The sequence below is a fragment of the Nansenia antarctica genome (genome assembly GCF_963989245.1).
Source record: "Nansenia antarctica genome assembly, chromosome: 16".
NCBI classification, from domain to species: Eukaryota; Metazoa; Chordata; class Actinopteri; order Argentiniformes; family Microstomatidae; genus Nansenia; species Nansenia antarctica.
Window position 1 is genome coordinate 21,225,950 of NC_137686.1, and position 21,108 is coordinate 21,247,057.

General features: G+C 42.6%; 3 protein-coding genes across 4 annotated transcripts; all 3 read left to right on the forward strand.

Moving 5' to 3' along the window:
* Positions 1-1,192: 1,192 nt before the first annotated feature.
* On the forward strand, positions 1,193-5,104 carry LOC308171502 (GTP-binding protein Rheb-like). The gene is made up of 8 exons (XM_080546368.1): positions 1,193-1,440; positions 2,394-2,465; positions 2,931-2,998; positions 3,097-3,179; positions 3,291-3,347; positions 3,462-3,509; positions 3,761-3,842; positions 4,285-5,104. The coding sequence occupies exons 1-8, from the start codon at positions 1,389-1,391 to the stop codon at positions 4,375-4,377; spliced, it is 555 nt and encodes a 184-aa protein (XP_080402494.1). The 5' UTR covers positions 1,193-1,388; the 3' UTR covers positions 4,378-5,104.
* A 1,312-nt stretch (positions 5,105-6,416) lies between these two features.
* On the forward strand, positions 6,417-10,244 carry LOC308171887 (gamma-crystallin N-A-like). Of its 2 annotated transcripts, none has more exons than XM_080546798.1 (4): positions 6,417-6,535; positions 8,724-8,972; positions 9,667-9,812; positions 10,105-10,244. In XM_080546798.1, exons 1-4 carry the CDS (start codon positions 6,506-6,508, stop codon positions 10,238-10,240), a joined length of 561 nt encoding a protein of 186 aa, XP_080402924.1. In that variant the 5' UTR covers positions 6,417-6,505; the 3' UTR covers positions 10,241-10,244. The 2 variants fall into 2 exon arrangements, with proteins under 2 accessions (XP_080402924.1, XP_080402923.1); XM_080546797.1 differs by lacking the exon at positions 6,417-6,535 and adding an exon at positions 7,070-7,306.
* Positions 10,245-12,966: 2,722 nt separating this feature from the next.
* Positions 12,967-20,267, forward strand: LOC308171876 (activin receptor type-2B-like). Its single transcript, XM_080546783.1, has 11 exons — positions 12,967-13,250; positions 15,742-15,949; positions 16,373-16,488; positions 16,604-16,755; positions 16,985-17,128; positions 17,331-17,474; positions 18,490-18,638; positions 18,899-19,013; positions 19,132-19,270; positions 19,628-19,758; positions 19,995-20,267. Exons 1-11 carry the CDS (start codon positions 13,199-13,201, stop codon positions 20,187-20,189), a joined length of 1,545 nt encoding a protein of 514 aa, XP_080402909.1. The 5' UTR covers positions 12,967-13,198; the 3' UTR covers positions 20,190-20,267.
* Positions 20,268-21,108: the final 841 nt, after the last annotated feature.

The following is a 21,108-nucleotide window of genomic DNA, read 5'->3' on the forward strand; positions in this document are numbered from 1 at the left end:
TACTACTACTACTACTACTGTAGGCCTACTGTAGAAATTCAACGCTACTGTACTGTTAACTTAAAATGGAACAAGCTGGCGCTGAATCAAACTACTCGCTGCAGTCCAGTCTCTTAAATTCACTAATACTCAGATGTTTTGGTGTGCAAATTGCAGTTAAATCATAATGATCATATCACAAATTCAAATCAACCTACCGAAGGTGTCAAATGATATTACAGCCAGATCAAAAATGTTACTGAGGTGGTTTAGGGTCTCTAGGAAAGGGAACTAAATATCCTAATACTGTCTTGGTGAATCATGTTAATTTATATTTTATACTATCCCTTTTTTACTGAACTCAATTCGATTATTTAGATTGGCAGTAAAATGTCTGAGTTGGTTGATATTGTGGTGACCTCTATTGGTCAAGATGAAGTACTGAATATGTGTCCAGACTCCAAAACCATAATGCACTACCGTATTTAAACTGGTGAGTCTTTTCCCTATCATAGTCTGACAATAAATATGTGAATAGCTTAATATGAGAAGCATTGTATCCTATAATGAACCCCCTCCAAAAATACATTGCACACATTCATTGATTAAACACTAAACACTAAACCTTCGAGAGCACATAGCCTTTATTTATGTAAACCAGCTCTTTTCCCTTCTTGTTTTTAGTCTTTTTTCCTAGCACCAGGGGAGGCCCCCCTCCTAAATTTCGTTGTATGAATGTACAGTTCTGTATGGTACCTGTACTGTATTAATGACAATAAAGACCATTCATTCATTCATTCATTCAGCAGTTAGGCCTACCATTCACCTGCAATATATTCAAATGTAAGTTTATTCATGTTTTATCATTCCATAATCTATCTCACATCAGCCAGGTCAGAGACCCTAATTCTGTATTTTCTACTACTATGTAATAATTATGTAATTTAAACGATTGAGTGACTTTTATGGGCACAAATGACATTGCTACCGACCACCCAAGACGCCGGCCCGTGGCCATAACACTCGTAATGGGCCAATGAATTAGAAGAGACTGGTCACTTTAGCCAGACAAACAGCTATTCTATCCAACCATTGTTCAGCTCGGGAAAGAATGCCCTCCTTTATTCAATTCTCAACCAATCAGCATTTCGTGTTCATCACTAATTCATGATATCGCAGAGGGGAGTGACGCAGATATTAGAAGATAGCCGATCTCACTCCTCTATTAAATGTTCAGGAATTCCATTTTCTACCCATAGATAGAGATATCATTTCAAATCACGAACGATATAGTAGTGGGCTTATATATGAGGATAGATGTCGAATCACTCCTTTCAATTTTGATGCCGTTTACATTGGAGATTGCGTTGTTACATCCGGAGGACTAGATGCGATAACCAGGACGAGATATGCCGCAGCCGAAATCCCGTAAAATCGCCATCCTCGGATACAGATCCGTAGGTAGGTAACATTATTTTATAATTGTAACATTATTAATATCATATAAATGATGACACAAGATGGGGGGTTTAAGGTGTGAGCCTTTGCGTTGTATGTATGGAGTCCATCGGATAGCGGATAACGGTTCCTATAATGGACTTCTATTATAGGGAGTATCGTTTGTCACGCGACATTAATTAACTAGCGCGCGCCCAGGTGATATGCGGCCCAGTCAGTCGCACTAGGTAGTAAGCCTACATTACTAGGCATTGTTTTACATGTGTTTCCTAATCTGTCGAGCTATGCTCATTACAATGTCTGTTACTCTAGTAAAAGCTTGTTCAGCTAGTGACAAGAAGCCATAGCGTAGACGCATACAGGCCTATATCTGGCCTCATCTAGATGTGTGGATATTTAGTTATTACACAGTATTAGTCTAGTTATTACATAGTTATTGCACAGTATTAGTCTAGTTATTACATAGTTATTGCACAGTATTAGTCTAGTTATTACATAATTATGCCAACACATCCTGTATTGGATACAGAACAGTGCACAAGATGTACTTGAAGATGGTGCACACTCACAAAAATCATCTGAATATATGTTTTGCCTTTCTCATTACACTTTGATGACATTCCAACAAAGCATTGTCTTTAGGGGCGGCTGTGGCTCAGGAGGTAGAGTCGACGTCTAATGATCACAAGGTTGGCAGATCGGTGGTTCGAGCCCCGGCTGGCCACATGTCGAAGTGTCCTTGGGCAAGACACTGAACCCCAAAATTGCTCCCAGTGAGCGGGACGGCGCCTTGCATGGCAGCTCGCCGCCATTGGTGTGTGAATGTGTGTGTGAATGGGTGAATGAGAGGCCTTTGTAAAGCGCTTTGTAATAAGGCGCTATATAAGTCAGTCCATTTACCATTTAGGGGGTGGGTCAAATATCACTCAATATTTGTTTTGTTCTTTTCCCTGCAGGAAAGTCCTCATTGACAATTCAGTTCGTGGAAGGCCAGTTTGTTGACTCATATGACCCAACGATAGAAAACAGTAAGTGCCTTTAGGAATACAGCTTTTTTTGGCACATTAATGCCCCAGCCCCCACCCCAACCACCCTACACACTTAACGTCATGGTAAATATGGTTGCCTCTCTGGACAATAGCCGTTTACAGCATACTGTATTCCAGCAGGCACAATTCAAGCCTCCTCTCAGGTGTGGGGTCTGGTCTCATCTATAAATAGCCTTTGGTTAGCATAAAGTGAAGTCAGCATTACCAGCAGGGAGTCGCTGCAGGGAAAGCACTCGTGTGCTCCTGCTGCTCTTCTAAACACCATATGGGAAATGTACTGTATGCCCTTCATCTCTAGGACGCTTTTGACACGAGGGAATAGGCCTAGTGACATCCATTTTGTTTTAGGCTTCCCTGTGAAGGGAAGAAATGTTTTTTCTTCTGTTGAAAATGTTCTGTCCGATGTTCTGTGTGATGGACATTTATTTCCCATCTTTTTGACAGCATTTACAAAAATGATCACAATAAATGGACAAGATTACCATCTGCAGTTGGTAGACACAGCGGGACAGGTATGATTGTATGCCACAAGGACCGTTGGGTAAAACAGTGTACTCATGTATTCATGGCACAATGTCATACACTCATTTCACCCCATCTCTCCCCCCAGGATGAGTACTCCATTTTTCCTCAGACGTACTCCATAGATATCAACGGTTACATTCTGGTCTACTCAGTTACATCCAATAAAAGGTCAGTTTTAATGTACAGTACACCTTTTGTGAAAATAGTTCTATAGCATGGGCCGCTACAGTGACTGTTGAGTATATGTTAACTGCTGTTTTTCCTCTTGTCTTGTCTCAGTTTTGAAGTAGTACAGGTTATCTATGACAAACTGTTGGACATGGTGGGCAAAGTTCAGTGAGTATCTCCTTCTGTATTTCCCTCGTGAACTATGATGTACACTGACATTTGGAGGCCTGGAACATTGTACGTATAGCACACAACACTCGTTTTGTTCTTCTTTTACTGCAGAGTACCAATTATGTTGGTGGGAAATAAAAACGACCTACACATGGAACGGTATGTTGCCTACATATTCACACAGTTAATACTTATCAGTGACATCAGAATGTTCATGTCAACTCACACACCCTAGTAGTATGTATTTGTTGTCAAGTCACTTTGGATAAAGGCGTCTGCAAAATGCCAAAAATGTAAATGTAGTGTCCATGGGTCAGCCAAGGCCAGCGTTACAGGCCCATCCTGTGTAACACAAATGATGAAGCTGACAGGAATGATGTCTGACTGGTTTGATGTTCCTTATTTCCCAGAGTGATCAGCTGTGAAGAGGGGAAAGCTTTAGCTGACTCCTGGAATGCCGCCTTCATGGAGTCCTCTGCTAAAGAGAACCAGGTACTCATAACAAGAAAAGGATCTATCACCTGTAGTAGTCTCCGCACTCCCCTGCAGAGGGCAGGTTATCTCCCGTAGGGCAGTGTTCACTTTAGGGCAAAGATGTCTTGAGGTTTCATTGTTTATTGTGTACATGTAAATGTGTTTAAATGTGTTTATATACAGTACATGCTTTATAAACTAGATTAATTACCAATATTCTACTGTATGTGAATAGAGTAGTGTAGGTTCTCTCAAAAACGTGTGTCAGACAATGATGGGTAGAGGAGTGATGTGTACGGTGGGGGAGTGTGGTGTCTTATCTATGTGTGTGTGTGTGTGTGTGTGTGTGTGTGTGTGTGTGTGTGCGTGTGTGTGTGTGCGTGTGTGTGTGTGTGTGTGTGTGTGTGCGTGTGTGTGTGTGTGTGCGTGTGCGTGTGTGTGTGCGTGTCCTCTCACTCAGACGGCCGTGGAGGTGTTCAAGAGGATGATCCTGGAGGCGGAGAAGATCGACAGCGGTGTGCAACCAGGAAAGACATCCTGCTCCATGATGTAGAGTCAGCCGCCCAATCAGCACACTGGACACTGCACTGGGATATCCCGTTACTTGAAGGCTACCTGCCAGTCCTCCTCCACATCAACTCTTATTAACACCATTATTTATCAATATTTCCTTTGTCATTATTGTGTTTATTTTTTTCTTCAGTTTGTTTTACGAAAGATTGAGTGATTGGCTGTCTACTGTCATACTGTATATTTCCCACAAACCACCTCTACATCACCACCATGTCCGTGCTCAGCACTGATGCAAAAAACAGAACCTCATAGAGATGTATCAGAACTAATGTCTTGCCATGCAACGGAACAGTAAGAGAACTTATCTATAGGTTCAGAAGTTAGCTATAGGTTCTCATTGCGTATCGGTTTCATGAAGGCAACCAACTCCTCTCTGTTCAAAGGATGTTTATGTTTCATTGGTGATTTATTTCTCCCACACAGGAGACATCTACACCTCATCACCTGCCACTCTGTGTCACTGTTACACCATACCACCCTGATGTTTAGGAAATGGCCTAATAAACGATGACATTTCCTCTGATACATCTCTAGCTAGTTTTGTCCCTCAAATATACAGCTCTTTTTCTACTTCGATTCCACATAACCACCTCTTTGTCAGATAGTTTGTTTTCATAGCAGTTATTTGTCAGCCAAAAATCTGCATCCATTTTCTAATGTTGAAAATGTTGTACAAATGTTTTTGATTGTAATCATTAAAAAGTGATTATGTAATTCAGTCTTGTGAGTTGTGTCCAATTGTGACCAATGATGATTAGATTTGCTTTGTTCAGATTTTAAAAAGACAATATATCAAGAGTTCTTCTGAACAGTAGGGTGTAGTGACATGAACACTGTTGAGCCTTGGGAAAAGGGGTTGTAAGAATACTCCACACATGTAGATTTCCAGGAAATCTTGTTTTTACTGTAAGGGTTGATAACTTATGTACTTGACAGCAGACAGCACATAGTAAAGAAACCATTTAATTGCGTTTCAACAATGCTTCTCTCTTCTATCTTCACTGGTCCGAGTCTATCCCAGTAGATGTTCTAATGTGTTGCACATGTCAGTATCACAGCACTTTGTCTTGATGTAGTTGGTTTGCAAGAGTTTGCAATCCAGCATGCTAATGCATCTCTGGAAATAGCCATCTTTAGAGAAAGAAATATGTTGTCACATCAGCAAACAACAAAACAGTGGATTAACCTTTTCCTGGCATGTTTTTAAGTTTGTAACCAGACGTTGTGTCTTGTTACCTAAGCCTCTGAATGTACAGTATTTAGCCAATATGCGGTGGCCTATGGTAGGTACTGTACTATAGTGCTGGGCAGGCCGTTGGAGGTTGGTATCTGAGGACAGGCTCATTGTAATACATGGAATAGAATGAGGAATGGTATCACAATGGTATTACAATGAGTCCGTCCTCCGATTTTGACCTCCACCAGCGACAGGAATACTTACGGGGGGCTATGAGGAACCTGGCTGCTATACATCCAACCTTATTGGATGGACATGTTTCCACTGTCAGCCGGCAGGTTCCACCGGCTCTGGCTGGAACACAACGATGACAGTCCAGGGCCTCACCTGCATCACAGGTGTTGAGAGAGAGATGGTCCAGAGATGATTTCTGCAATGCTACACTGTTTTCTCAATCTCAGTATCTTCCATAGAGACCACTATGTACAGTATAATATAAGACCACTACGATAGGAGACTACTAGACTGTAATATAATTTGTATGAGTAGGCCTATTGTCTTCACACATCACGTGACTCCTGGGATGTATTTAATATCACATGACGAGACACATCAGATGCTCATTATCTCATAAGAGATCAGCTGAAAACCGGATGTAAAGAAGTCATTGACATCCAGGGAACTATACCACAGCACTGCAGCCTATGTTAGGGTTAGGGTTGGTAACTATACAACAGCACTGCAGCCGATGTTAGGATGCCTAACAGAGACAGTAGATCGCCCTGCCTGCACCACAGCAGTTGAAGGGTTAGTAACAGTGAGTGTGTATTTAGTGGTGAATCAGTGACAGACTTACCACTTGTAAACACAAGGACCAGAACCAAAGCCAATACTAACATCTTCATGGTTCTGCTGTTTGTTAAAACCTGAAATGAGAACTAAATTAATGATTTGTCAACAGGTATAGTAACTTTTTAGTATTTTCTGTATTTAGTAGTATTTGGTGGTATGAAAGGTATCATATTGTAAAATAAAGGTAAATGACTAAATAAATGGTTTGAACCCGTATTTTTTGCATTTTGAGCAGTCAGACATTCAACTCATAATCACAACCCCATTTGATTGATGAAAATCATTGCTATTGAATTTATGAATATCTATATTGATATCTCAATGAATGACGTGCAATAACATCTCTATTTAGATAGATAACCCTTCCATACATCAAATCAACCTTGAGCACACTAAACACACAAGCTGCCACCCATTTAGGAACTTTACTAGAATATAAAAAGCTGAATACTTCAGGGACCAAAAAGGAATGGAGATGAATTAAAAATGAAGACAAAGTATGTTCATTAATGAGCAATAACACTAAAAGAGGATTTAAACCAGTCGAAATGTCAAGAATACTACTCAATGCAACACATCCAATAACTTTGTCAGTATGAATTTAACAAAGGTTAAATCAAGGTTCAAGTGTAACTTACTTCTCCAGTGCTGGGCTGATGATAAATGTGTTGTGATCATCAACATCCCCTTGTTTTATACCCCCAGGTTATTGGCTGACTTTCCTTCCTGGCATAAGACACCCACTTTACAAATAGAGACTCTTTGTGCAGAAAGGGATGCAATGTTTCTCAACTCTCTGGATTGTGTAATTATGGCACCCACGTTTTGTGATGCACTTCCTGGTTCAAATTCCTTAAGGACTTCACCCACTGAAAAAAAGGTTTGAATAATGGTGCACTTATTGTCTCACTACAATTTTTGACTTGCTTGGACCTGTAATGGTTGCTGTATGTCTGTATGTGAACTGTTGTAAGGTTGAATACATCCAGTTCAATACTCTTTAGAATCAGAATCAGAATCAGAATTGCTTTTATTACGTGTGTAATGTGCAGGCACACAAGAGTAAAATTGACATTGGCATTTCAGCAGGATACAAAATCAACAATAATAGAATTAAGTCAAATAAATAAAGCAACTAATAATAAAGTATATAAGGTAAATTAAAGTCTGAAGAAGAGCGAACATGAGAGGTCATGCCAGGTAAACTTCGGTGAACAATGGATGTGATTGTGAGTGATACTTGAACAACAGGTTTCCTGTCTGTCAACCCTCCTGCCCCCGCCTGCCCAACCTTTGTTTATTTGTCTCTTTATGTTGCAGCCTATTGACCCCCCTGCTTATACCTTTTCTAATCCTTCCCTCTGTCCTCTTCTCCTCTGTCTCCTCTATCTCTTCCCTCCATCTTCCTTCAGCACATCCACTGCTTGTCATTCCTGGTCTAACTCTGTTGATATTCTGTTATCATTCTCAACCTTGTCTCTCTCTGTCTCTGTCTGCCCACCCTGTTGTGTTTATTTTCTTCCTCCCATCCAGTCTCTCGTCCTCTGTGCACTGCACCCACTGCACCCCCTACCCAGGCACGACTGGCCAGCCTGCGACCCCTACTCACCGCAACACCACCCCTTAAAACCCAATCAAAGCAGAATCGTTCCACCCATCTATTGTTTTGTCCCCTCCTAAGCCAAAGTCCAATATCAGCAGTGCCAAATGTAAGGGAAACTGTCCATGTGGCAGAATGTCTAAACCCTCCATTGTAGTGCCTTTGTTGTATCAGCCTCGCGATACCACCGCTCTCCCTATTGACCATATATATCAGGGTGTCCAAATTTTTCCACTCTCACACTGTGGGATTGGTTGGATCTATTGGAAAAATGTCGCAGTACTCAGGCAAGGTGAGTACCATAACTAGACGTTGGGAGCAGCCATCTTGGTATACCCCTCCCGATTTGGATACGGGCACCTAAGGACATGTGTACCTCTGGACTGTGCTGCTGTGACTGGGGTGGGACTCAAACCCAGAAAAAGCCTGTACAATGAGGAATGCTATTTTTGCAGATCCATTCCATGGCTAATGTTTACAGTTGCTTTTTTTGTGTGTTTAGGATGTTGTTATATCAATGTAGCAAACATATCACACCCAACCTCCATCCACTCGACAGCATCCCTAGTTCTTTCTGTCAGTTTGTGAAAATGGCTTCTCAGTGCCAAACACACTCCTCTCACAGATTAGGGTGATTGCCTCTCGATTGATATCACATTGTACTATGTTTGATTGTTCATTCTCTATGTGTGACCAGATCGTGTTCTACGAGGGGAAATGTTTCACCGGGAGGAAACTGGAGATTTGCGGCGACTGCGATAACTTCCAGGACCGCGGCTTCATGAACAGGGTCAACTCCATCCAAGTGGAGAGCGGGGCCTTCATCTGTTTCGACCACCCTGACTTCAAGGGCCAACAGTACATCCTGGAGCATGGAGAGTACCCCAACTTCCAGCGCTGGAACGCCCACAACGACCACATGGGTTCCTGCAAGCCTGTTAGAATGGTGAGGGTTAACAGCCACATCAGGGAATCAAACAGTCGGAATGGGAGCCGGAGGGGCATCAGAGTGGCTCACACACCAGTCTGGCTAGGGCAGGGGGGGGCATCAGAGTGGCTCACACACCAGTCTGGCTAGGGCAGGGGGGCATGACATTCTGGCACATAAAGCCACAACCTCACTAGTAGAAAGCACTGACTAGTAAAAAAGTATTGACACAGGCAGGAATGAAAGGGAGGCTATACTGCGCACCAAATGGCTGAAATGGAGCTTTGGTCTTTGTGAGTGTGTGCACGCCTGTGTGGACATTTTCCCATGGATTGTTTGGGCATTTTGTCAAACGACTACAAGAGACAAAAGGGCAGATCACATTATTTCATGTGAGATTGAAAGAATGACAAAAACAAGGTCCAGTTGAATGGATCATATGCACTCAAACACTCCTGGTGACAGGAAGTCTTAGTGATGTCACATTGTGTTTATACATGTTAGGAAATAGAGGAGAAATTAGTTGCAGAAAGGAAGGATACCTTCATCCATCATGGATGGTTATGTTATCAGGGAGTGATTGTTGTTGGAAAATGTGACTGTTTTTCCAGATTGTGTTTTATGATGTTATGATGTTACGAGACCTTGATCTCAAAGGGACTCCCTGCCGAAATAAAGGTTAAACACTAATCCGTTCATCTCGTTTCAACAGCATGGCGAGCACTACAGGATGGAGCTGTTCGAGGCCCCTAACTTCACTGGCATGTGTGTCGAGCTGTGCGACGATGTCCCCTTCCTGCAGGGACGCGGCTTCAGCAAGAACTGCATCAACTCCCTCAAGGTCTACGGAGACGGAGCGTACGTATCTCTAAAGCGGCTTGGATATTAGTTGTGCAACATTTTCTGTTTTGGTTTTGACCCCATGAAACATAAAGTGATGCTGAAACGTATATATTTACATCCATAAATAGGTAGAGTGCTATTACAGTGTTCTGTAGGAACTTAGTGTTACATACCGTAGCACTAAACTATTAGTGTTACAGTAAACTATTAGTGTGACAAGGGAAATGGCAAACACTTAAACAGTCTCTCTCCCTTTCTCCTCCCTTGTTCCCTCTCTCCCTACTCTTCTCCTTCCTCTGCCTCCCAGCTGGGTGCTGTACGAAGAGCCCAACTTCCGTGGCCGCATGTACATCGTGGAGAGAGGAAACTACTGCACCCACATGGAGTGGCAGGCCCAGAACGCCAACATCCAGTCCATTCGCAGGGTGTCCAACTACTTTTAAACCATACCCGATGAATTGTCCGACATGGTCAGACCATGGTGACAGACCATACAGAGGGCGGTCAAACTAGGTTTTACATCATACAGGCATGGAATCTGTCTTTTATCTTGTAAAATAATAAAAGAGGAACAAAAATATTTTATCATATGCTTGTCTATTTTATTTTATTTTTTTATAATTGAAGGTTGAAATAAAGCAGCAACGAATATACAAACCTTTTCAATGTTATTTGTTTGCATGGAACAAGGACACACATTTTCTATATCAAAATGTGTTCTCCCTACATGCATCAGGATTATGCTTTTCCTTCTGGAGTTCTGGTACAAGATCTATGTTAAGCACATCGTCTTTTGTACAATTGTCAAGTAATTAGAAACCATGCATCTACTAGTAGATACATACGTACATTACATATTATTTCAGTAATACACACACTCTCTCACACACACACACACACACACACACACATAACCTTTTATTGGCATGCTTTTTCACATGCTTATGGATCTCCACTGTACCATACAACTCTCGTGTGGGAGTAGGTTACTTTTCATATATTCCATTATCTCAGTCATCTGACAGAGCCCATGTCACATGGAGTGTTACTACCACCTAGTGTTGTCTATCTATCATCCTGGTAGAGGAACAGGCTCCTAAGGGGACACATGAGCCTGCAAAACCAATGTTCAATTTAAGAATAATACAATTTGGTTAGGGTTAAAGGTCAGAGTTAGGATTCATGGTTTGCAGGCCCAGTGGGTCCCTTTAATCACTCCCCATGGATAGGGATGATCGCGATCCATGGAATAGAATGTCCATCTGAGGCTTCTCCTAATGTCATCAATGGGGAACTACATTGTCAAAGCCTCTAGCCTCATTAAAATGCACCTGGGCTCTTTCTCCCCCTGTATAAACTACTGTACTTTTAATTTCCATGATTCTCTAACAACAAGGCAGGTCTTGGGTATATTACGCTAGTCCCCAGACCTAAACCAACCTAACCCTAACCCTAAACTCTTTCCTTGTCTTGTTTTTCTTAAAATATGCACATAACAACACACTGCAAAATGATCTTTTCATTCTCTATGTGGCCAAGATGTTTGTAGAGGTTGTGAAGCAAGCAGCAGGGTCAATACCGAGAGCAGCTCATATTGATTCACACCAGATTGCCTTCTTTGATCTTCATTATATTTCATGCTATTTTGTTGTGGTCCATCTGGTTCTTATCTTTTATCAGGATGTCAGTCAGGCGGTCTCAGGGTTCTAGGACTTGAACCTTTGACCAGCGTTCTCATACTTTCTCTTCCAGTGTTGCCATGACAATACATGAGCACATCTGTCTTTACCCAGTTTTTTCTGATGGACTATATTGAATTACAGGGTCAATATAGTAATAGAGTAATAAGGAAATGCTTTGTCTCAGGTTACACTGGAAGCCAACACCACTCGCACGTGTCCCTAGATAAGTGCATATAGCCCAGCTGAGCTACAACTGATTTTTCTTTAAAAACGTTCAAGATGTAAAGATGTTCACGCCTTGCTGTGTTTCCTTTTGGCACTATATAATGCCTAACACGTGCTTTACAATGGCCTCTCATTCACCCATTCACACACACCCATTCACACACCAATGGCGGCAAGCTACCATGCAATTGGGGATTCAGTGTCTTGCCCAAGGACACCTCGACACGTGGCCAGCCAGGGATCGAACCGCCCGACATTGCGATCATTAAATGCCGGCTCCGCCACTGTCGCCCCATGTATCTATGCATTGCATTTAATGTAATGTCATCACTCTACATATAAAGTTAGACAGGAGGTTCACTGTTCTATAAATTACTGGCTGGATGCCAAGACCCGAGGCTATCCAGATGACAGGCTACAGATTAAGAGAATATAGAAGAATATAATAAAAATAGTCCAGTGACATTTTCTGATGTCACTGGAAACCTACTGGCTACTGAAACAATGCATGTTGGAATTAGTCAGCAGCTGCTGCAATTAATTATTCAATACATTTGAATCATTAAATCATTTCAGAAGCCTACCCTTTGAGCTATAGCCAAAACGACAGTGATTTGTGGATTTTGACTGAATGAATGAATGAATGAATGAATGAATGGTCTTTATTGTCATTGATATAGTACAGGTACCAAACAACGAAATTTGGGAGGGGGGGCTCCCCTGGTGCTAGGAAAAAAGAAACTAAAAACAAGAAGGGAAAAGAGCTGGTTTACATAAATAAAGGCTATGTACACTATCCACTATACTATACTATACAAATAAAACACTGTGCTGTACTCTATGCTATGCTATACCTATTCTAACATTTCCTATCTCTGAACCTTATGTACCCTAGGGTTGTCATATTGCACATAGTATTATTGCACATTCATTTTGCTATTAACAATATATCTCGGGAATGATATTTCCCAGTTCTAAGCCATCATCTTCCACACACAGTGTCGCGCTAAGGTCATCCCCAAGCTGCCTGAATGAATTCCCCCCTTTGTGTTTACACATCCGGGTTTCCCTGTGTTGAGTTGCAGCCCCCCCACCCCATTTAGTAGCCATTTTGGACACAGATCAGCTACATGCATGTAAACCCCGACCTCCCGACGCAACGGTGCTATTCACTTCAGTAACCTCGAGAAAGGCCGCAAACCCTTTCCCTCCCACCGGTTACTACAAAAGATTCCGAATTTGGACCCGACTCCGCTGAGGAACGGTGCACTTATTCATGCACGGGGGTTATTGAACGTTCTTTTTTTTAACCCCTTGCAACATTGTTGCGCCGCGGTTGCAGACACATTGTTGCGGCTCGCGGCTGGACGGCCTGTGGTTCTGATGGTGCCGGACAGACTGATGTTTGGACTGACAACCAACTCCGTTTTAAATGATCGCGATCACGGAAAACAAGAGAAAGTCTTCCCCGTCGTTTATTGATAAGAGAAGAACATGTCTTTCTCGTGGCTGACTTGTTCACTTCTCCTCGGAACTTTGTGTGCAGGTAAGCGTAAAGCGAGCCCGCGTCCATTAACATTGAAACGGGCAACTGTTACGAACGTATTCAGTCAGTGTGAACACCTTCCAAACAAGTCAGGGTTTCATTATATATATAGCTAAATGTTCCAACTGAACTTCAGTATTTGGTTAGTCGATTGTAAGGCTCTACCTGTCCCTGAAATGATCAAATGGTTCCTATCCCAAGACATGTTTCCATTCCCGTGCATCTTTATATTGCAACAATTACTACTAGTTCCTCTCCGGTATGATTCTCACAGTTATGTTGTTAGCCTCGGTTCGCTTTAGGCTACGAATGATCTGAGCCATTACTTCCATTATAGCCATATGGATGTGATGTACAAACATATATATTGATTTGATTTATGTAGAAGTCAAGAGAAAGCTGTTGCCGATCCGCATGTGTCTTTTGTACCCGAAACGAAACGACCGCAACTGTATCAACATCCCAGGGAAACCCTCAGTCCCGGTGTCGGAGCGATCCTCTGTTTGGATTTCAATGATCACCGACTCTATTACAATAACCTCACACAGAAAATGTATTACTAGAAATGGAGGATGTTTTCTATAATATAAACCAATCCAAATGACTAAATGTGCTTAATTTAATAACTCGTTCCTTGTGTTAGGGTTAGGGTTATTATGATTGTCAACCCACTTAGATAAATAAGCAAATTGAGGTTAGTGTTTCACATCTCTGTTTCTAGGCTAAATCTGGGGTGTTGTTGACATAGTAGTGTTGGTTAGAGTGTTTACAACAACAACAACAAACCACGTGAAATTGAGCACGAGCTTTGTTTTCCTTTGTTTGGCAATTTTTCAGGAATGCGCCAGGCCCACTATAATGCCCCCCCCCCCTCTCTATGACATAAGTGCACCCTCTCCTCATCTGTTTGGCTTTGGTCTGTCTAGTCATTAAAATTAATTTGGTTGTTTTCAAGAATATATAATATTAATATATATAATATTCCCCAAAATCAAGAATATAATAATAAGTGTAATGACAAACACTAATCTATAGGAATATGCTATAAATAGCCTATAAAATACAAGGCATAAATAGCCTATTCCTATAGATTAGTGTTTGTCATTGTTTATTATTATTATTATATAATGCCTTATAGCACAGATTAAGAGGGCAATATATTAAGCTGCTTCTCCAGAATCCATGTTGTGGTTTAGGCTCCTGTGATTGTGACAGAGGGGGGATGGGGGATGATCTGGTAGTAAAAGTCCTCTGGTCATGTGACCACTAATATCAGCAATGCCATCACAGTTCAATGGAGCGTGTGTCCCAGTAGTAGCTTTAGACTCTTTCTGTTGTATTAAAACGTTGGTGTGCTTCCTTACTTGGCACATTCAAGTAATTGTATTCTGTTGGCTGAATTAATTTGGAATAGCCTAAAACGTGTGTGTGTGTGTGTGTGTGTGTGTGTGTGTGTGTGTGTGTGTGTGTGTGTGTGTGTGTGTGTGTGTGTGTGTGTGTGTGTGTGTGTGTAATGGGTGGAGTGTGTAGGGGGTAACATTGGGGGGATGGGCAACCTCCTAAAGGCAGGGATTTAAAGAGACAGGCATTATTTTTCCAGTGAACAAAGATCGGGGATGTATTGGCTAAATTGTGTCCAAGCTTTATTTTGATGACATTCACAAATGATCTTGAATCCTTGAATACTCATTCAAGCCTTTAAGTGTGCATTGGTTATTTTCATTTACTACACACTTTTGCATATATAAGTGTAGTAGTTATCACAGTCACATAGTTTCCACAATGAAGAGTAAAACCATATAATAAAAATACCACCTCAATTGATTTTAAGGCATTGAAAAATGCTGCAGGTTTCATTTTAAAATGATAAACAACACACCTGAGGGCGATGGTTCCTGAGGCATATTGTACATACCAAACGTGCGACGTTCTAGACCTTTCACTCTTTTAATAATCTACTACTGACTGACTGAAGCTTCTTATCTGTGTTTCCAGATGTGCTCTAGTCCGCTAGTTCAGAAGTATTCTCTAAGGTTGTTATCTGAATAGAAAAAGAACACCATTGCCATTTATGTGGTAGCTGATGTCTTTACCCAGCATATCCAGTTGCTCTAGAATGTTTATCTTTTGCTTACTAGGTCTCTGTTTATCTTCTAAGCAGTTAGGTGCGACAATGTACATACCAGAACTGTCATGTGTATCATATTATAACTATCACTCAGTGACATAATTAACGGAACCCAAAGGAATCCCTTTACTGTGGAGGCCTCCACGTTGGCTGCCTGCCAAAGCAATAGTGGAGAAAATGCTCAAGGAGGGCTCGTTTCGTAAAGTGCTGCATATAGAAACAAATAAGGCCCAGATCAATCTCTACTATGGCCGATCTTCAGGTCCAATTACAATTCCTTTCCTCAGGCCGACTCGAGTCGGAATGAAATCTGACCTTTTTTGTCTCTGTCGTCTCGTCGACCCTTGTCTCCCCCCCGCTCAGCATCGACCCTCGGAGAAGCGGAGACCAGGGAGTGCGTGTACTACAATGACAACTGGAGGACGGAGAGGACCAACCAGAGTGGCTTCGAGAGGTGCGAGGGGGACAAAGAGAAGCGGCTCCACTGCTACTCCTCCTGGCTCAACGTCTCGGGCACCATCAAGCTGGTGAAGAAGGGCTGCTGGTTGGACGACTTCAACTGCTATGACAGGTACACTGTTCCACCCGAGAGGGCGGAATTACTGTACTATACATTAGCCACGACTGTCAATCCGTTTCTATGGTTTTATGGGTGATTTGCTGATGGGGAATTTCGTTGATGGATACGAAAGTAACGTGTCGGAGAACTGAACCATTTAGGAAGGGCGTTTTAATTTGGGGGCATTGTAAGGCATTGTTTTTAGGGCATTTCTGCTTTATCGGGATAGAGACAGTAGAGATTGACAGGAAGGATGGGTGAAAGAGAGAGGAGGGATGACGTAGGATAGGTCGATGGCCCTAATCGAACCAGGGGGACCCTGCAATCACGTGGCATGCACCTTCGTGAGCTACACCACCCCGGCGCCCCCATGGGACGTCGTAATATTGATGGGATTGGGGTATTGACATAGAGCTGTGTGTCCTGTCCCTTCAGGCAGGAGTGTGTGTCGATGGAGGAGAACCCTCAGGTCTTTTTCTGCTGCTGTGAGGGGAACTACTGCAACGAGAGGTTCACCCACCTACCTGACCTCGTTGCCAGTGGCAACCGCGGTGAGTTGTGTCACCCTGTGTATGATGCTGCGGCTTACAGAGTGAGCGCACACGGTTCTATCCTTTATGACGTTAACACTGACACCAACATTGTTTTGTTTGATCTCCTCCGCAGTGAAAATCCGGCCCCCTCCCAAAGTGCCCTCTCTCCTCAACATCCTGGTGTACTCTCTGCTCCCTCTGTGCGTCCTCTCTCTGGCGCTGGTGCTAGCCCTGTGGATGTACCGCCATCGCAAACCTCCCTACGGCCACGTGGACCTCGGCGAGGTCACTACGTTACCCTACGTTACCCTACACTGCTATACGTTTGGCTCACTGTTTTAGCATGGTGACAGGGTTCCATAGTTTTGAGTGCAGTGGTAAAACAGAACGGTGGTGTTATACAAGTCATGGATACGTATCAGTAACACCATGCTATATTCATGACATTACCTTATAGCATTGTAGAGGAATATTGTTGTAAAACATTATTTTTTTCCATTTCTCTCTCTCTCAGGATCCTGGTCTAACCCCACCCTCACCTATGTTGGGCCTTAAACCTCTGCAGTTACTGGAAATCAAAGCTCGGGGGCGATTCGGTTGTGTGTGGAAGGCCCAGCTGATGAGTGAATATGTTGCTGTGAAGATCTTCCCGATTCAGGTGAGTGAGCCTTCTGTTCGGTTTGCTTGCGAGTCCTGAGTGAAACACACAGTTTCTAATTCAAACACAGTTCCGGATGAACCCTTCATCAGTCATTACCAGGGAGAACACCTTGCACAGGTTTTTTTTATTATGATCAGGAGTTCAGGACACAACTGACACTGAACTTAATGAATACGTCTTACTTGTTGTGTCCCTGCAGGATAAGCAGTCATGGACGAACGAGAGAGACATCTTCCTGACCCCTGGGATGAGGCACGAGAACCTGCTCCGCTACATCGCTGCGGAGAAACACGGATCAAACCTGGAGACCGAGCTATGGCTCATTATAGAGTTTCACGAAAGGGTGAACATCATTTACCAATGATCAGTCTTTCAGTTCGTGGCGTGTGGTGGTGGGGAATTGGGGATGGTCCTAGGGGATAAAATCGTCGCCGGGAGGGGGGGTGGATAAACGCCCTCTGCTCTAACACTTTCCGCAACAGGAAATGTAGTAATATAGTAATAAAAACATTGGTAAAAATACTTTCAGTTTGTTATGAGACTAGATTTTGGCAGCCCTCCACAGTCTAGTCTATGTATGGGAAACACTGCTGAGGATATATCCCAATTGCAGTGTTTCCTCCAGGAATTTTTACATTGGTGGCGGAGAGCCCTATCCGCGCGCGCATTTTTTTTCCCGCGTGCACGCGCATGAAACGCGCACGCACGCTCAAAACAACGACCTAATTTCAACCAAAGCTAGAGGTAGGATGGCAAAAAAAAAAAATATATATACAGAATATAAACTTGTGATACCGGTTTCCATCCATCAGCTCTGAAGGTTTACGTTACTCACGGATCCAATGTCCTTCCAAACGAGCAGTCTTGGCTCCGTCTCAAACACAACTGGAAAAGTATGTCCAACTTGGCGAAAGTTTCCAACTTGCGCGAGTTCTTCAATTTGCGACAGTTTTTCAGCAGGGATGGTTGAGTCTGCACGGTTCTCATGCCGGTTCACATTTAGACCAATCAGGAGTAGCCCTTGTGTCACGTCGTCAACTGATTTTGGATCAGCGGTTAGAGAGAGATGGGCGTGTATTTAGGTGCACTTATAGTCAACATCCATTATATTTTTTATTTTTTTGTGGACTGAATCAATTTGTGGCGGAGGAAATTCATTCGTGGCGGCCCGCCACCAATAAATGCATATAGAGGAAACACTGAATTGTGTTGGTTTGTGGCCTCAAGTTTTGCTGTTGTTTTTCCAACCTGCACTATTGGCCCTGAAGCATATGGTTAGACTGTATAAGTTCCACTGTGCTTGATGTCCCTATATATTCTTAACGCAACAATGGGTCTCTGTGTGACTGTGTGAGCAGGGCTCCTTGACAGACCATCTGAAGGGAAGCTCTGTGACCTGGAACGAGATGTGTCACATTTCTGAGACCATGGCCTGTGGGCTGGCTTACCTCCACGAGGACACCCCCATCTACAAAGGAGAAGGCCCCAAACCCACCATCGCACACAGGTAGGTACCCCTTTAGAACATTGTGTCGTCATAATACCTGTCCTCTCGCAATTTCCACAGGAATTGTCCCTGTCTTGTTCCATTCATAACATTGAATTCTACATTTTAATGAGAGTATAACTTGAGATGGGTTCTTAAGATGGTAAACATTAGATGGTTAACTTCAGGCAAATAAGGGCATTTAAGGACTAGATATGCCTGTTCTAGTTATGAATATGTAATAGTATATTCATCACTTCTTTTTAAAATGTGTTTTCAAGGGACTTCAAGAGCAAAAATGTGATGCTTAAACAAGATCTGAGTGCAGTCATTGGAGACTTTGGGTTGGCTGTCCGGTTTGAGCCAGGAAAGCCTCCAGGAGATACCCACGGCCAGGTATTCATCACTTCAGCATGTGTTTGTGTGCTGTGACTCCACACACACACACACACACACACACACACACACACACTCTCTCTTTCTCACACGCCATCACTCTTGCGTTGTTTGTCAGGTGGGTACAAGGCGCTACATGGCCCCGGAGGTGCTTGAAGGAGCCATCAACTTCCAGCGGGACTCGTTCCTGAGGATAGACATGTATGCCATGGGACTGGTGCTGTGGGAGCTGGTGTCTCGTTGCACAGCCGTAGATGGTGAGTCAGCACTTTGAGGAACTCCGGCCCTACTCAGGACTCCTTCCCCAGTTATAAACAGATTGATCTATGAATTCAGTCTCTCGTTTGAGTCCTTCTAGACTTTCAAGGGCTCAATTGAATTGACATTTTTAAATATTAGGATCATTGCCCTGGCTTAGTGACTGACTTTGGTCCCAGTTTGTGGTCAACTTCCATTTTCAAATGGATCTAAATTACATTTAAAATGACCCCAGCAAAGAGAGCATCTTTATCATGGTCATCATGTATATTTATCCCTACTAAACTACTAAGTAGCCTACCGTACATCCAGTTTTGTATTGTCACGTCTGTTGACAGTTGTTGGCCTTGTTTCAGGTACTGTTGGGGAATACATGCTACCGTTTGAAGAGGAAATAGGTCAGCATCCATCCCTGGAGGACTTGCAGGATGTTGTTGTACACAAGAAGATGCGTCCAGTCTTCAAGGACCTCTGGCTCAAACATCCTGTAAGTAACAGAGTATTAAAAGTGACTGTATTTACAGGGACACAGCCAGGATAGGATTGGTTCACCTATGTTTTATAATTGTGATTGGCTGGTATATCAGATAAGTTTGGTTTAATTTGGTATCTTATTTGTGAAACTATTGTGGCTGATAGCCATAGTTTGAATGTTTTTTTAAATGTTTTGTTTTAACTCCCTGTTCTATTCCTGTTTGTGTGTCTCTCTCTGATTGGTTCCAGGGTTTGAACCAACTGTGTGAGACCATAGAGGAATGCTGGGACAACGACGCAGAGGCCCGACTGTCGGCAGGCTGCGTGGAGGAGCGCATCTCCCAGATAGCCAGGACAACCCATAGCACTACCTCAGACAGCCCCGTCTCCATAGTGACATCGGTCACCAACGAGGACCTACCTCCCAAAGAGTCCAGTACCTGAGTATGATATCACAAAAGCAAAACAATTGACAGTGACTTTCAAGCTCCTGACTATACCCAAACTCAGCGGATCTCCGTCAATATTGTCTAAACAACTTGAATGCAGCTGCTATTTTTATCTTGATATTAGTATTGTTTTTAATGTTTTCTGTGTGTTTTTTTTTTTTGTATCAAGTCGATTTTACTAATACATCCATCTGCTGTAGTTTTCAATGAGAAACAATAACAGAAATAAGCTATACGATGAACATCTCGAAGACATTCACGTGTCAAATCTTAAATTCTGTCAATACCTCATGTATTTTATGTTACTCTATTTTTATTACCTCACATGTTCGTCTGGTCAAGATTGTCTGCAGCCAAACATTAATTCGTTCTCCAAACGTTGGACGTTATGCACCTTGGAGTCTGGAGACGGCTTGACATGATTTCTGATCTTCAAGGGATGAAGCTTCTATTTTTACTCGTTTTTTCCCTCTTTTTTGCTGTGAAGGCCTCAAAAGACAGTCAACGATAGAAGCAAGAGTAACAGTCACACAGCATTTATTGTGAATGGGGCACGATGGGAGCTAAGCAATTGCATTTGATGATTGGACTTTGAAGAACCCAGACAAAATATGATTTGTCTGTGTGGAACTACCTCTCAGGTATCCAATATACTATAGGAACATTTTCTACACGTTTAGAGCCAAGCTGTCTCGTTATGTTGGATGATATTCCTGGCTTTTTATTAGAGATAGAGTTACTCCTTTGCCAATATTGGCATTGCTGAATGCGATCTGGAATTGCAATGTTACATATTCATGTTTTTTTTGTGTGTGTGTTTGTTTGTGTGTGTGAATGAGGGACAGGCATAGACAGTGTGTGAAAGAGAGAGTGACAGAATTGTTTTTAAACAGCCATGGGTGAGTTTCTGGAAT